Here is a 14,347-nt window from a genome sequence, read left to right on the forward strand (position 1 = left end):
TTCACCCTTTTTCAAGGAAACAACGAAATCTTTCTTTCTTTCTTCGTTCCCGTTTTATTTTTCTTTCTTTTTGGTTTGTTATGTTTTTCTTTTCGCTTTGTTTTTTTTTTGTAAAGCAACGTTTATCGTCGTCCTTCTTCAACAAAAGCTCCCCGATAGCTCGTAGTACTCGAACTGACGACCATGCGAAACGTTCGCCTGCGATGTGATGGAAGGAGGAATAATTTTCCAACGAGGGAGACGCCTGGCTGGCGTATTAATTCATGGACATCGCGTGACGGACGTCCCCAGATCTCCATTCCCCTCCCCCTCTCCCATCCCCCTTACTCTTTTTCTCTCTCTTTCCCTCTCTTCAGGATGGACGTTGTCCGATGCAAAACGTTTACTCTTTTGCCAACCTCTACCCAACTCGAGCCCATCCTTCTCGGGTTTTTTTCCCCCGCAACAACGACGTCACTGCATAAACGAATATTTAATTATTCTCATATAAATTCATCTCGGAATTTCTCTACCTTATTCTTCTTTGTCGTTTTACAATAATATTTATTAGCGTAAGTTGTAGGTAACATTTTTACAGATATATATATATATATATATGTATGTACATAAGCCTTTTTATTCATTAAAAATATGAAACCGTTTAATCTCGTTTGAATATTAATAACTAATTTTCTTATATTTTATAATCTCGTTTGTTATGCAATTGAATATCATTTCCTTCTGATTATTTTCTTTTTTTTTTAACGCCGTATTAGGTATTTCCCAGTTTATGGTATCACGTAAACTCGTAAAGGTACACGAAATATTATACATTGGGTTGTACATCGAGTTAAGAAAATAGTGATGAAGAGTATAGTAATTATGAAAGCGTATCTCCGTACGATGAGTAATTAAGAGGGAAAGATGATTTATCATCCGTATGAACGCAGAACGTTGAGCTGTTTTATACTGGTAGAATATTATAAGGAAGAAATGAGCATAGTACATACCTTTCTTCGAGATACGTAAGTTTCATGTTCATTTTACATCTAACAACGGTCTTGATAACATAGATGAATAACACTAGGCAACACGAAGCGATTTAACCTTTGTAATAGACTCTTTAATGATCACAAAAAACGTTTATTAAGAGTACTTATTATTATATTCATCGTTCAACAGTGATGACTTCGTATTAAATCGTATAACGAATCCATTCAATTTATAGGCTTCTTCAAAGTTTTCAATATAATCCGACTCGATTTCAAAGTCATTTTAGATTTGATTGTTAAAATGGCTCATTGGGAAACTCGTCGGTTCAACGCTCGGTGTCGGTTTAAAATTGAATTTTTGTTTATTTTCTTTAATACGAGGACCATATTTATGGTCTGGCAGGTGGTTTAAAGTTTCTCTCCGTCTCTCTCATTCTATCGTCGTTCTTTACTCCAATCGTTTCTTCGAGTAGCGTCGGTCAGGGTCGTGCTCGGACTCCTTGTTCTTCTTTTTTAGAACTTTACGACGTGGCAGCCGTGATGGATCGTTCCTTAAGACGACATAACTCTTTGTCCTCCTTTTCTCTCTTTCTAGATTTCTATCCCCTTTTCCTACCTCACCAATCTACAAAGATAATGTCGGAGAGTTTTCGAACTCGCAAGATATTCCTCACCCCTTATAAGATACCCCCTCTAATTGCTTATCCGAACGAAACAACAACGTACTTGCAACAATGGTGCCCATAAATCGAGTATACGGCGTGTGAAATCGATCAGTCGATCAATAGATCAAATGAGAATAATAAGAACTTTGGACAAAATATGAAATTGTATTAAACGTTTACTACGAATAACTATTGTTAATAATCTTAAAATGAACAAAACAAAAATTGTAATCGACAACGGTTAGAACGCGTATACTGATAATTTTTTGTTTGTTTCAGATTACATCTTCTGAGCGGTAGTCTCTTGATCATTTCCACTGGCATTCTTGCGATCGCCGCCGAGGATGCTTCATCGTCCTTTGAGACTGTCCATAACAGTAACGCAGCTATCTTGAATCGTCTCGGCTTGGCACCCCTTCAAATCCCCGATGGACATCACAAGAAACGTTTAGCCGGGCCCGAACCGCCTGGACTGAATTCCCAGACACGAATTCATCAGGGTTACAGTCGTCGACACGGCCATCGGGACAGTCATATTTACATCGTCAAATTACCAGCCAGTCCGCCGTACTACACGATCACAAAACCTCACAAAACGTCTAAGGACGAGAAGATAATCAAAACGGGACCAAATCTTCCAGTTGGTTTTCACGGCAACGGCAAACCAGCGAAGATCTATCATTGGAACTTACCACTGGTTAAAAAGATCACGGAGAAGAAGAGACTCCAAGCACAAATAAGAATGGATCTGGCTAGGAAGAAACTTGAGGATAGCAAAAAACATCAGCAATCCGAATCGATTCCCATCGATAGAGCCAATTCCGTGATAGACAATTCTCATCGTCAAGAAACGGAGAAAAAGAAGATTATGCCCCATAAGGTTTCAGCATCTAAGCATATAAGAAATAACGATAAGAGATTAAATTATCCCGACGTAATCGATAAAAAATCAGATTCCACCAAAATGACCATAAACAGTCTTGCGACTAAGACTTACAGGCTCGACGATTCCAATATGCATAGAATTCATCTGAGCAACGAGCTTCACGGCTCGAGGAACAGCTTGTTGAAGGTGAAGAAACATCGAAAAAAGGCAGCCATGTCTTATTACGCGCCGATCACTAGCAAAACAGGCTCTACCAGCATTCACAAGAATTTCTCAGGAAATGGAAAGCCTAAAGCGTTCTATGTAATGGAGAAAAGTCGTAAACCTGTCTACTATCATCCCCTGCTTCCTTAATCTCCAAAATTGTTCTTCGCAAAATCGTGCACAATCCAGGAACGACTTGAGGAGTCTGTTAACTTTAGTAGATTAATCTTCGCCACTTTGATACTTTGGTTAAACAGAATCGCGAATGGTCGTTCGTTTAAAGAAAATAATGAAGAACGAGGGAGAGAGAGAGACTTAGACTATGACCTCCGTATCGATGTCTGGTCAATCATTATTCAAGGTCATGCGTATCCTACAAACCGTTCCATTTCTATCGCAGTTAATGTTAGAACAGATTAGGTTTAGGTCGGAGACGATTCTCTCTTCGGCGGGTGGAACTTACGTTTAAGATAGATTAGGTTTAACTCGTACATACTTACGTGCATAACACAGAAACTTCTGCATCCGTTTGAGTTTCGAAATCGATCGATAATAATTTACATTTATTTTATTTTACAAATATTATTTTGCATATATATATTACACCCTATTACTCTTTCTTATACTACACAACTCTTTGATCGAACTTTAACAATAAGATAGTTATTTAAATATAATATATAAATCATTTAAATAAAAGATAAATTAATAAAAAAAAAGGATAGTTTTGATTTTATCGATAGAAAAGATCGATCGATTTTGAAACTAATCGGACGCACTTATCAAATCCCGTAAGATCTTATTTCGACATTGATTCATGTTTTCAAAGTTTTCTCGTCGGAGTAAGGTCTAAACGTGGGTGTTTCTTCTTTTCAGTAAGAACATGTCAAAGCTCACTTCTCGTTACTAGATTAACGCTGTATAATTATATTTTTCTAAGTATAACGAATACTTTTTTATATCTTCGCTCACCGGCGAGCGATCTCTTCTTGATTTAAAGAAAAAAAAAAAAGAAAAATAAAAAACAGAAAAAAAAGCAATTATCCAATCGCGAAGAAATCGCACGTACGGATGATGCCTCGATTAAAGACTGGACAATATATTTCTTCGATGAAAGGTATGCACATCTTTTTCTACGTCTGATCGCGCAAGGATCTTTCATTATTACTGGTTTTGCTATCGAATTGCAAGAAGAAGAGAGCGACAAGAGATCGCATTTTTTTATATTCTTATATAGAACATACAAAGATAAGAGAAATGGATTCCACAAAAACGAAAACACATATATAGTACATACATACACGTACATATATATATATACTAATATAAGTATACATGCCGTAGAGAAGCAAACTTAACACAAACGAGCCATATCGTGAAAAAGAAATAACGTATAATATAATACTATTAAATCGTTTGATCAGTTTTGTTCCTTTGCAAAAAAGTTAAGAGAATATTATACGTATCTAAATATCTGTCTATGTATTATCGAGATAAAACATGATGTACACACATAATGATTGGCTCGTTCTCCGTTATATCTCGCGTTGATGGGTGCAATCCGTTATTTCGCGTTAAGTTGTATTTCCTATAACCCTATAATAGTATTAGTGGACATTATTATTTCGACTGGTTACTTATTAATAGGCATACCTATTTTTCTATTTACGTATGTACTTTAAATTTTTCATCGATTAGTCAATCCCCACATGTACGTGTTACGTTTACGAGAATATTCGATTTCTTTGTTAACATCGTTTTGATAAGAATTATTATTAATATTCATTTTCAAATATTTTACATGCTGTAAGTACGAATGATAAGTACATATAATGGTTATGTAATAATTTACATATACATATGTACACGAACAATACACACAGATACACCGTTAATATTAAAGAAACAATATCGTATTATCAAAAATGTATGACGATGATCGTCCCTATATTCAAAACGAAAGCAAGACTTTTTGGCTATGCGTCATAATTAAAGAGAATTGTAGAAATCTTACAACTAATTGTTTTATATATTGTGTATATTTAGATACTTTTTCGTTTTCTTAACTAAATGAGAGCCACTGTTAGCAACCCGTTATAGCATACTTACGATAATATCAGAAAGCAGTACCGCGCTAAGAACGACGAAAGAGAGACCCCGACCGGGCCCCCGACCCCTTCCCTCCCTTCCCACCTCCCCTGGGCGCATATTTTTCGGTAATTGACCGTATAAATTCAAATTCCCTGGTGGAACAAGTTTTTCTTCGGTATTAACGCAGCAAGAAAATTTCTACTCGAGCCTGATTACCGAGAAAGAAAGAGAAGTGGACAAAAAAAAAAAAAAAGAAAAAAAAACTCAAGGAAAGGGTAAGAAAAAGAGCGGTCCCTTTTATGGCCATTTGTCGAATTTCAAGGGGAAGTTCTTTTATCTGTGTTGACCAATCGGCAAATTTTTAATTAGAAACACGTGTTTTGTTTCTTCTCCGACTTACAAGACTGTCAATGATTATAATCTTTCATTTATTTTATTCGTCTATCATCATTTTTAAACGGATTTAATTCGTTTTTATTTGTAATTATGCATTTATCAATAATATCGTTGGGTCTAGCAATAAACATACGAGACGGTGAAAGAATCAAGGAAAAAGTGAACAATCTTATGAGTCTCTAAATGATAACATATCCTTCGTTTAATCATAATTGGCAAAAATAAAATAGAAAAAAAGAAAAAAAGAAGCAAATAAATTGTCTTACTTGAAGACAATAGAAGACTAATAATCTTAGTACGGTATCCTCTTAACCATGTAATCTGGTCCAGGAGGTATGTGGGATGGTGATGAGTAAACGGGCCGTATCCTGGGCCCCCTAGTCCCAAGTCAATATTTGCACTACGTTCAGGGAGAGTGGATGAAACATGTGCAGCAAGATTGTTTATTTTTCTGTCTCCTTCCTTTTTTTTCTTTCAGACGCTAACGAGCAAGCAAGAAAAGAAGAAGATAGTCAAATGGAATTTCAGGGAAAACGAATAAGAAAACGGGCAGGGGAGAGGGAAGAGAGCGCGAGTGCGTTTCTTTTTATATTACTAATATATTTCTTTCTCTTTTTTGTCTTTTCTCTTTATTTACAGCAACAGTTACAACAAGTGGTAGGACGTTCAAAAATGGCTACAACAACGTCGTCCCTCTTAATATATTCTACATAATCGCGAGACGACAAATTTGATTTATAATATATACTAAATAAAAAAAAGGATAGAGAGGAATAGCATGATCGTTAAATAAATAACTTAACGTCGACAGCTAAAATATATAAAATAGTCGTTCACTTTAATGATCACGCGGTCACAAATCCTAAATTAATAATTATATTATAAAATTATAATTTAGTAGTCTAAAGGTTTTTAAGAATTACACATTTGGACTACACACTATAGTACTTTGCGATCAATTTTTCGTACAAAAAGAAAACAAATACATACTTATATACCTACATTCATACAACATACAACATATACGCATATAAATTCGACTCATTAGGAATAGATAATATAATGGTGTTATATTTCTCGTATACAAATTGTCCACTTGGTAGTGTTCATCGTCAAGGAAAACATAGGTTTATTATTATGAAGACAAGGAAATAAAAGTGAATGATATTCACGTGAGAACTCATTAATTGATCATTCTTACATACAACTACATAATAAGCCACCTTTAAAAGGACTGCTTTAATTACATTACCGTTACTTTCTACTGGCACCTCGTTTACTGTACACACCGAACCGCATAGTCCATTTGAAAGCGGAGTAATGGCTAGCACCTTTACAAGGTCATCGACGAGACATAAATCACTGAACGAACCTCCTCCCTTCTCAATAGAAGAGGGTTGGTCGATAAATTATTACGATGCGTTACGAGTCGCGCTTTAAGCTGTAAAATTAGTAGCAGATTTCCACCATTCACGTGTAATAATAATAATGATAATAATAATAATAATAATAATATTAATATTAATATTAATAATGGTGATAATTATCATAAAAATAATAATAATAATAATAATATTAACGAGCATTCATTTCTTTTTCGTTTCTCCGGTAAGTTTGGCGATTGTAATTCATAATTAGCATTATTTTGTTTTAATACGAATTATCATTCTCGAAATTGGAATATCGAATTGGCCGATGACCGGAACTTGTACCGTCTGATTTAAGAAGATACAAACTGATTGGTTTCCCATTGAATAAGTAAGGTCCCTTGTCAAGACTATTGACGTAGTTGTCGGGCCTCTTGCCAGGTTTCAGATTCGTGTGCCATTGATAGATAGTCGTTGGCTTACCGTTATTCACAAAACCGGGTTTGAGATCGTCGAGATTGGTGATTGGACTGTCGGTTGTTAGTTTGACGTTGGTCAGAGGTTTCTTCTTTTGCCAATGATAGACGGAAGTTGGCTTACCGTTGCTCACAAAGTCTATCGGCAACTTGATAAAAGGATTCGGTCTCTGATAAGTTTGAACTTGTGGTCTGGATGGTTTCGACTGGGGGATATGCGGTCTCAGGTTGGCAGTAGAGTAGGTTGGTGGTTGAGAAATGTATCCTAAACCTGGTACAAACATATAGGGAGTCGGTGGTAGTCTAATGTAAAAGATATTGCTCTCCTGATACTTTTCATCCGTATTACTCGATGTCCTTTCTTCCATGTTGGGATCGTAAATATCGTTATAACCTATGTCGTTAGCAGGTGAGTTAGGATAAGTTTGTCGCAATCTTGATATCAATGGATAATCCATGAAAATTGCTTTATGCTTTCTATTTTTTTTCGTAACTTTATCTTTTACTTCTTCCTCGTTTTCTTCTTCCGTTTTTCCTTCATTTCTTTGATACTGATTTAAAAATGACGAAAGAGAACTACCACTGTCCTTTGTAATATCATTTTCAAAATATTTCTTTGGTTTATTTTCATCCCCTTCGTTATTGTCGTTATTGTTATTATCATCAGTCGTTAGGGTTTCCGAGGTAAAAGGAAGTGATTCTTCGTTTTGTTTAGACAATCGATTGTCAGGTGACTGTTGAAATGGACCCGCCGTTACCCCGACCAATATGGGAACCAAAAAGACTAGTGATGTCATCATCGTATCTGAAAAAAGTCAATGAACGTTAATACGAAACTTGAATCATGAACGGAAGCTGATTGAATCCTCATATGCTATTTACTATAGAATGAATCAATTTATGAATTGAATAAAGCTAATCGATCATTCATTGAATTGGATAATAAAATTTTGATTACTTCTGATTCAACGAACTTTATTGAATCATTTCGTCGATAAGAAAATTTATATATATATATATATATATATTTTTTTTTTTCCAAATTAAAGGCAAATCTTTTTTGTTCTGTTACACGTAGTATATTTTTAGAACAAGACAGGAGATATCATCGAAGCTTTTAAAGATTCATTGACCTTCGAGACTCGTAGTTAATGTTAGACCACTTTCTCTCTATCTCTTTCTCTTTTTCTTTCGTTCATCGAGTGTACTCAACGTGTTCAAGGTAGAATAAATCACGTCTGTTAGTCAGTTCTTGTGGGTAGAGAAGAAGAAGAAGATAGAAAGAATCGGCGACAAAGTCTAACGTGGCACTTAGAGAGCCCTTCGCGCAAGTAAGTACCTTTTGCTCGCTCGTATTTTCTTTTTTTTTCGTGCAGCATCCAACATCTTGGTACGAGAAAGAAAGAAAGAAAGAAATAAAGGAAAGAAGAGAAAGAGAGGAAAACAAGAGCAATGAGAACGGTAATTGAAAGCGAGTTATAAAATTGTCGAGTCACGCATTCCGTGTGACGAGTCTTACACCATTTCTGCGAAATAAAAGAGGACCTTGCCGAAGGTCAAACAAGACTTACAGAAGAAGAAAAATTTCGATAAAAAATATTTTCTTGAAATTCGAGTATCTTTTTCATAAATAACACTCGTATTATATCTTAAGTATGTCATTTCTTAAGTAAAACTAATTGAGTATTATTAAGATGATAGGATTAAATTATGTAGCAATGATGCTTATTCATTTTAAATTCTTCTAGTCATCGACTTCCGATCGTTTACGGTAAACGATTAGTTTGCATTTTCATTGATCGATGTTAAGAATATTTTTCGATACCTGATGGCAAAGCTTGCTATGAAACGTTTATCGAAAGTACTAATAATGTCGCCCATTTTTAGCTTATAAACGATCAACAACTACTGATTTTGTCATTTGCATAGAAATATATGATACTTTGATATTTTTTATTATTCTGTGAAACGAATCGCTTTTTAAGTTAAATTGTAACTCATTAGAATTAATCGTGATATTTTAAAAACTTTCATTTAGATGATCGTTATGTGCTTTATGTATAAATGAAATGACGCTAATATTTACAGCTCTGTTTATATATTTTGTTTCCTGAATTTTTGATTTTTTTTTTTATTTGTTCAGATAGTTAGATTTCTTGTAAGTAAACGATTCTGATATTTAATTAATAATACCTTATCCAAATTTTGTTTCATTTTATAATTTTTTCGTATAATGTATCACATTGTTTATGTTATTTTTTTATATTTTTATGGCGTGAGTTCAAGGTAAGTTAATAGAGCTACTATTGCCATCTATTAGCAACTTTCATATTCAAGAAGAAAGATGACGTACAGAAGTATTATTACCTAATAAATATTATTATTAAATTATTACAGCGTACATTACTTAATAATACTATTTTAGCTCTAACTATTAATTCAGAAATTGACATTTTTTATTTCTCAAAGATAGATACAGAGATCTACATTATCTACTTTTTCTTAAACATATAGAAATCTATATTACCAACAGAAGGTTTTGAGTCTTCTAAGTACAAGAAATCTGATGATAAGTTTTCGTATCCCACTAATTCTTGCCAAATTAGTAGATATCAAATATGTAATTACTATCACAACAACTATTATTTTATAGAACTAATAGATGTTAGTTTTTTTATAAAAAAATTTCATTGAAATTGTGTATCAAAAATTTTATACGATATCAGTAAAAATTAAATCGTTTCAATGGATCACAGGACAACAAATTTAGTTTCTTTTGTATAAAGATAGTAAGTTACTGCTATAGTTAATGAACTTATTGTTAATAGTAATTGATAAAAACGTACTAGTTTCTATGAGATATATTTAATAATAAGAAATTTGCTCGGTCTGCTTTAAATCGCAGGAAATCGTATGACTCGAGTGTTTTTCAAATTATTGTTCGTTAGATATTAGACACGTTATTGACGAGTCATCAAGGACAGGAAATTTATCGGCACGCTCGTCATAGGAACGTCCGAAGTTAACACTCTTCCTTTTCTGATCCACCTCGATCAAGGGAAAAAGAAACGCGAACATCACCAAGTCGGCGTCCATCAAAGGTCCAATAGTCAAGTGTTGTCGACAAAGAGGTGATTCTTCATCTCATTCGATGTGCTGGACCACGCGACGTAGATGTATACGCGTTCTTTGATTTCCGATAATGATAAGTCAAATTACGAAATATACCTGCCGTCTCTTCGTTTCTCTTTTTTTTTCATTCTTTCGAACTATCTCTATCTGTTTCTTTTTTTTTATACTACATTTTAATCAATCATCGTATCGATTCGAAAATAATTCGTTTTCATTATACGGTCTTTTTCATTGTTATGTTTTTATTGCTCTTTCTTTCTTTTAAATATTTATTATTATTTATATATGTTTTCATATGTTAGTACACTTAACTCTTTTATAACACGGTGCAAAAATTACGACAAATTATAACAAAGCTTTTATCTAACACTTGAACAACCCTCATATCGTACGAATTTCTTTTCTTTTCATTTATATTATTTTAAGGTTTAACAACGAATCAACAGAGTTATAAAAGGGTTGACTGTAATTTCTTACCAAACTTCGTTAATCCGTCGAAAGAAAGTAATTGCATTGGCGCGTGCACCTGTATATTATCGTCACAAATCGGAGATATGAAACAACATAGGTGTATCAATTCGAGTTAAACCCGAAAGAAATTTAAACTCAGTTGAATTAGTAAACTGTAATTCGATGGTTTTGCAATTAATCTTATTATCGACACGAGTAACGGTGATCCCTTTTTCTAACTTATTTCTGTATATTAATGAAAAAAAAAACAACATCCTCCAAAGATTTTCTGCAATAACGGTTAAGTTATGACAACGTCATAAATTAAAAATCATAATTAATATTTCTCATTTAATTATTATTAGTAACAAGAAGTTTGGCATACAAAAATATTATTGGCAATAAAACTAATTATTCCTTTCTTCTTCGTCCAATTAAATCTTGTTATTCTAACAACACTTTCTACATCAGCGACAATTAAACGCATTGCTTGCAATCAATTGATCGATCGATCAATCATTCGTTTTCGATTTATGCATCAGATTTTCTTTCACGTTGCTTCCAATGTTAAACGACAAGCTACCTTTTAACGATCTCTTCTCGTTTCGTTGCGTCGCGTCGCGAACAATCTGTCATTTCACGTAAGATTAATGATATCCTCGTACGGCTCGCTACGTTTGAACGAACTTTCTACGGATATTCCTTCCTCTGATTTCCATTTCCTTGTATGCTTACACTTCTCAATAGTTTCAAAGAAATACTGGACGTAAAATACAAGAAAATCGAACGTTTCATCCTTGATATAAAGCGAATCACAGGAGTATTTGTATTATGTCAATTTAAAACAATCAATATTTTCTTGTAATACAATATTTCCAAATTCTTATACATGGAAACATATTTTAGGATTATTAAACTGTTATATTGATATAAATTTTAGTGCTAAAGAGTATTTTTTTTTATAGAAATAGTAAAACTTTATATTATCGATAAAAAAGATTAGTTTCATAAGATATGCCCAATCGTTTGAAAAGAATTATAAGAGTTAGAGGAATATCAATCAAATACTATTTACAAAAATAATCTTGCAAATAAATTTTTTATCATTTAAGTCAAATTATATGTCTTTAACAATAAAAAGTTCTTCTGCAATAAAATTTATATAAAATTAAAAGTTTAATAATCCTAAAATAGATTATTGTTATATTATATAACAAATACCAATTATTAAAAATTTATAGTTGGAACGGGTACGAATACTCTCGTGACTTACTTTATGTATTTCCTCTTTTTTTAAAATTTGATTTTTGAACAGTTTAGTGATGTAAGTATATATGTGCGGAATAGATAAAAATAAAATATTTGAATACTTTCTAAAATCGTTTAACTTTCTTCAGACCAGATAATGTATTTTCAATGAATATTTATACCGAATTGTTTATCGAATAAATCTTTGGACGTAATTTATCATATATACGTTACGTGAATTTTTTCATAATTTTTGTATATTTTAGTTGTTTGTTCGTATTTGAAAATAAACAAAAAAAAAAGAAAGAAAAAACAATTTTTCATCGTCAAAAAGTGTCAGAATATCTTTTACGGCTGTCTGTAAATAGGTAGAATGTGGGATACTTATGTGCGTCGGACCGGTGAAAAGCTTACAGAAGCAGAGAATACACGACGTTGAGTCTTCCACTCGTGTACGTGACTCGAGGCTCATTACGTGAAACGAAACAAACATGGAAATCTCGCTTATCTCGAATGCGCACGCCGTATGTCGGAGAGGAAAGGATTCGACATTTCTGTTTTTGATTTGAAAGATCATTCAACGTAGGATACTGGACGTACAAACGATACTTGGCAAAATATCTTTTCCAAATATTTTATAATCAACTTCGGAAAAATCTTCTTTACAAATTTAGAAACTGTTTACGTCGATTACGAATTAACTGACTCTTATTTATCATGTCAAGTATGTTCAGATATTACAGAATTCCATTTTTCTCTTTATTCACTCGAGCCTTCCTAACCATCCAATTTTACGGTTCTGATTTTTCTACGGTAAAACCGTAAATACTCGCATAACTTGTATTATAAGTTCCTGTCAGGATGTAGCGCGAAAAAAGAATAAGAAGGAAAAGTATGAGAGAACAATGATGTGTGGATGTGTGTGTGTGTGTGTGTGTGGTCTCATTCATAATATGAATTTAATTCAGACAGTAGTAGTCTTGTGTATGATCGTAAAGAAACAAGAACATACACTGACGAAATTAATAATTGTCATTAATTAATTTTTTCATTTATAATTGTTATGTTTTACAGATAATAAGTAGCTTATTTTTCAAGTATGTATGCATCTAACGACTAATTGAAAAGATTAAATCAATTAATTTATTATATATTTTCTAATTATTTTCGTTTTGAATTAAACAACTAACAATTGGTTTTATTAGCATTAGATACAAATTATTACACGCTTCTGTATTCTCGAAGAATTTTTCTTAATTGAACTTTTCAAACAATTAATTAACGGATACGAATAAATCCTAGAAAAAAAATCTATAGAATTCTTCGAGTGTCGACAACGAATTACACGTAACATTAATCGAACTTTATTGTTGTGTCGAAACAATGATTCGTTAAAAAAAATTGACCCAATCATTTTTTTGCTTCTTCTCCCTAAGAAATCTTTCCGGATCTTCGAGTACTATTTCTTGAGAAACGAAAAAAAAATCTCAAACGATTTTATACTTATAGGGGATCAAAGGACAAAAGATTTTTTTGTAACGTTAATAAATTTGATTTGCTAAGATTAAAATTTTTTATAATTTACATTTTTAAAAAAGGTTAGCACACGGAACGAAATCCAGTCGAAAGTTGAAACGAAACGTACAATGTTCAATCTGAAGAAAAAAGAAGAAAAAAAAGAGAGAGAGAAGGATTAAAATATAGAAGTTAAGAGGATATCGATAGAATGTATCGATTACGTGATTAGAATCGCTTGTCTATCGATAGGATGAACTGACTATTGTTCAGACCAATCATGCTTTCCGAATCCTTCGTTAGTTTTCCAAATGTTGAAGGTTCAATGTACAAACTATTACTTCGTTGTAAGTCTCTTAACATTTCAAAAACATTTTATTTAATGAATTTCTATTTGATTTTCACTCATTGAATTGGTGTCTTACGATCTGGATAAAGTTATTATAGGAATAATAAAATAACTGTTCTTATATTCGCGATCTTATCATATTTTTTACGCATATACACGTATTTTGAAACGGGATTAGATATCGAAAAAAGTAATAGATATAATAAATTGATTATCTTGATTACATGGAAAGCGATACTATTAGCGTGAAACAATAGAGATTGGTTTGATTAGTTAGGCGTGATCTTAGGTTGTTGACCGGATGAGATTTAATTTCGTCCCGTGAAATCGAATTGCGATTTGATTCGGTAATGACTTTGGTCTTTAAAATATTTTCGTATATTGCTTTATCCCTTTTTTTTCATTTTTTTTTTCTTTTTTTCATGATAATCCTTATTATAAATTAATTTAATGGTTTTCTTTTTTTTACATTTCTTTTTTTATTCTTATTTCCAGCGATGTCAAGTAATCGGACCAAGTAATTGGCATGGTTCGTTTTAATTTCATTCCACGAGAAGACATAAGCGTGAAGAATATATGAGTTAATGAAGCGTTAAG

At 32.8% G+C, this 14,347-nt stretch overlaps 2 protein-coding genes across 2 annotated transcripts in view; one reads left to right on the plus strand and one right to left on the minus strand.

Annotated features, from left to right (window-relative positions):
- Nucleotides 1-4,739, plus strand: part of LOC122524813 — a 33,269-nt gene extending 28,530 nt beyond the window's left edge. The window contains exon 2 of the mRNA XM_043647258.1: nt 1,916-4,739. Within this exon, the coding sequence (XP_043503193.1) occupies nt 1,916-2,876 (961 nt within the window). The 3' untranslated portion in view covers nt 2,877-4,739. The remainder of the gene's footprint in view (nt 1-1,915) is intronic.
- Nucleotides 4,740-6,822: 2,083 nt separating this feature from the next.
- On the minus strand, nt 6,823-7,927 carry LOC122524949. The gene is made up of 2 exons (XM_043647469.1): nt 7,889-7,927; nt 6,823-7,568 (listed from the first exon to the last, which is right to left on the minus strand). Exons 1-2 carry the CDS (start codon nt 7,925-7,927, stop codon nt 6,864-6,866), a joined length of 744 nt encoding a protein of 247 aa, XP_043503404.1. The 3' UTR covers nt 6,823-6,863.
- Between the last annotated feature and the right edge of the window lie 6,420 nt (nt 7,928-14,347).

Source organism: Polistes fuscatus, unplaced genomic scaffold (genome assembly GCF_010416935.1).
Source record: "Polistes fuscatus isolate 324 unplaced genomic scaffold, CU_Pfus_HIC Scaffold8, whole genome shotgun sequence".
NCBI lineage: Eukaryota > Metazoa > Arthropoda > Insecta > Hymenoptera > Vespidae > Polistes > Polistes fuscatus.

Coding starts and splice junctions, on each gene's coding strand:
- LOC122524949 (XM_043647469.1), bottom strand. CDS start 7,927: ATGAGGATTCAATCAGCTTCCGTTCATGATTCAAGTTTC. Junction 7,569..7,888: donor CCGTTCATGATTCAAGTTTC/GTATTAACGTTC, acceptor GAAGAAAACGAG/GAAGAAGTAAAAGATAAAGT.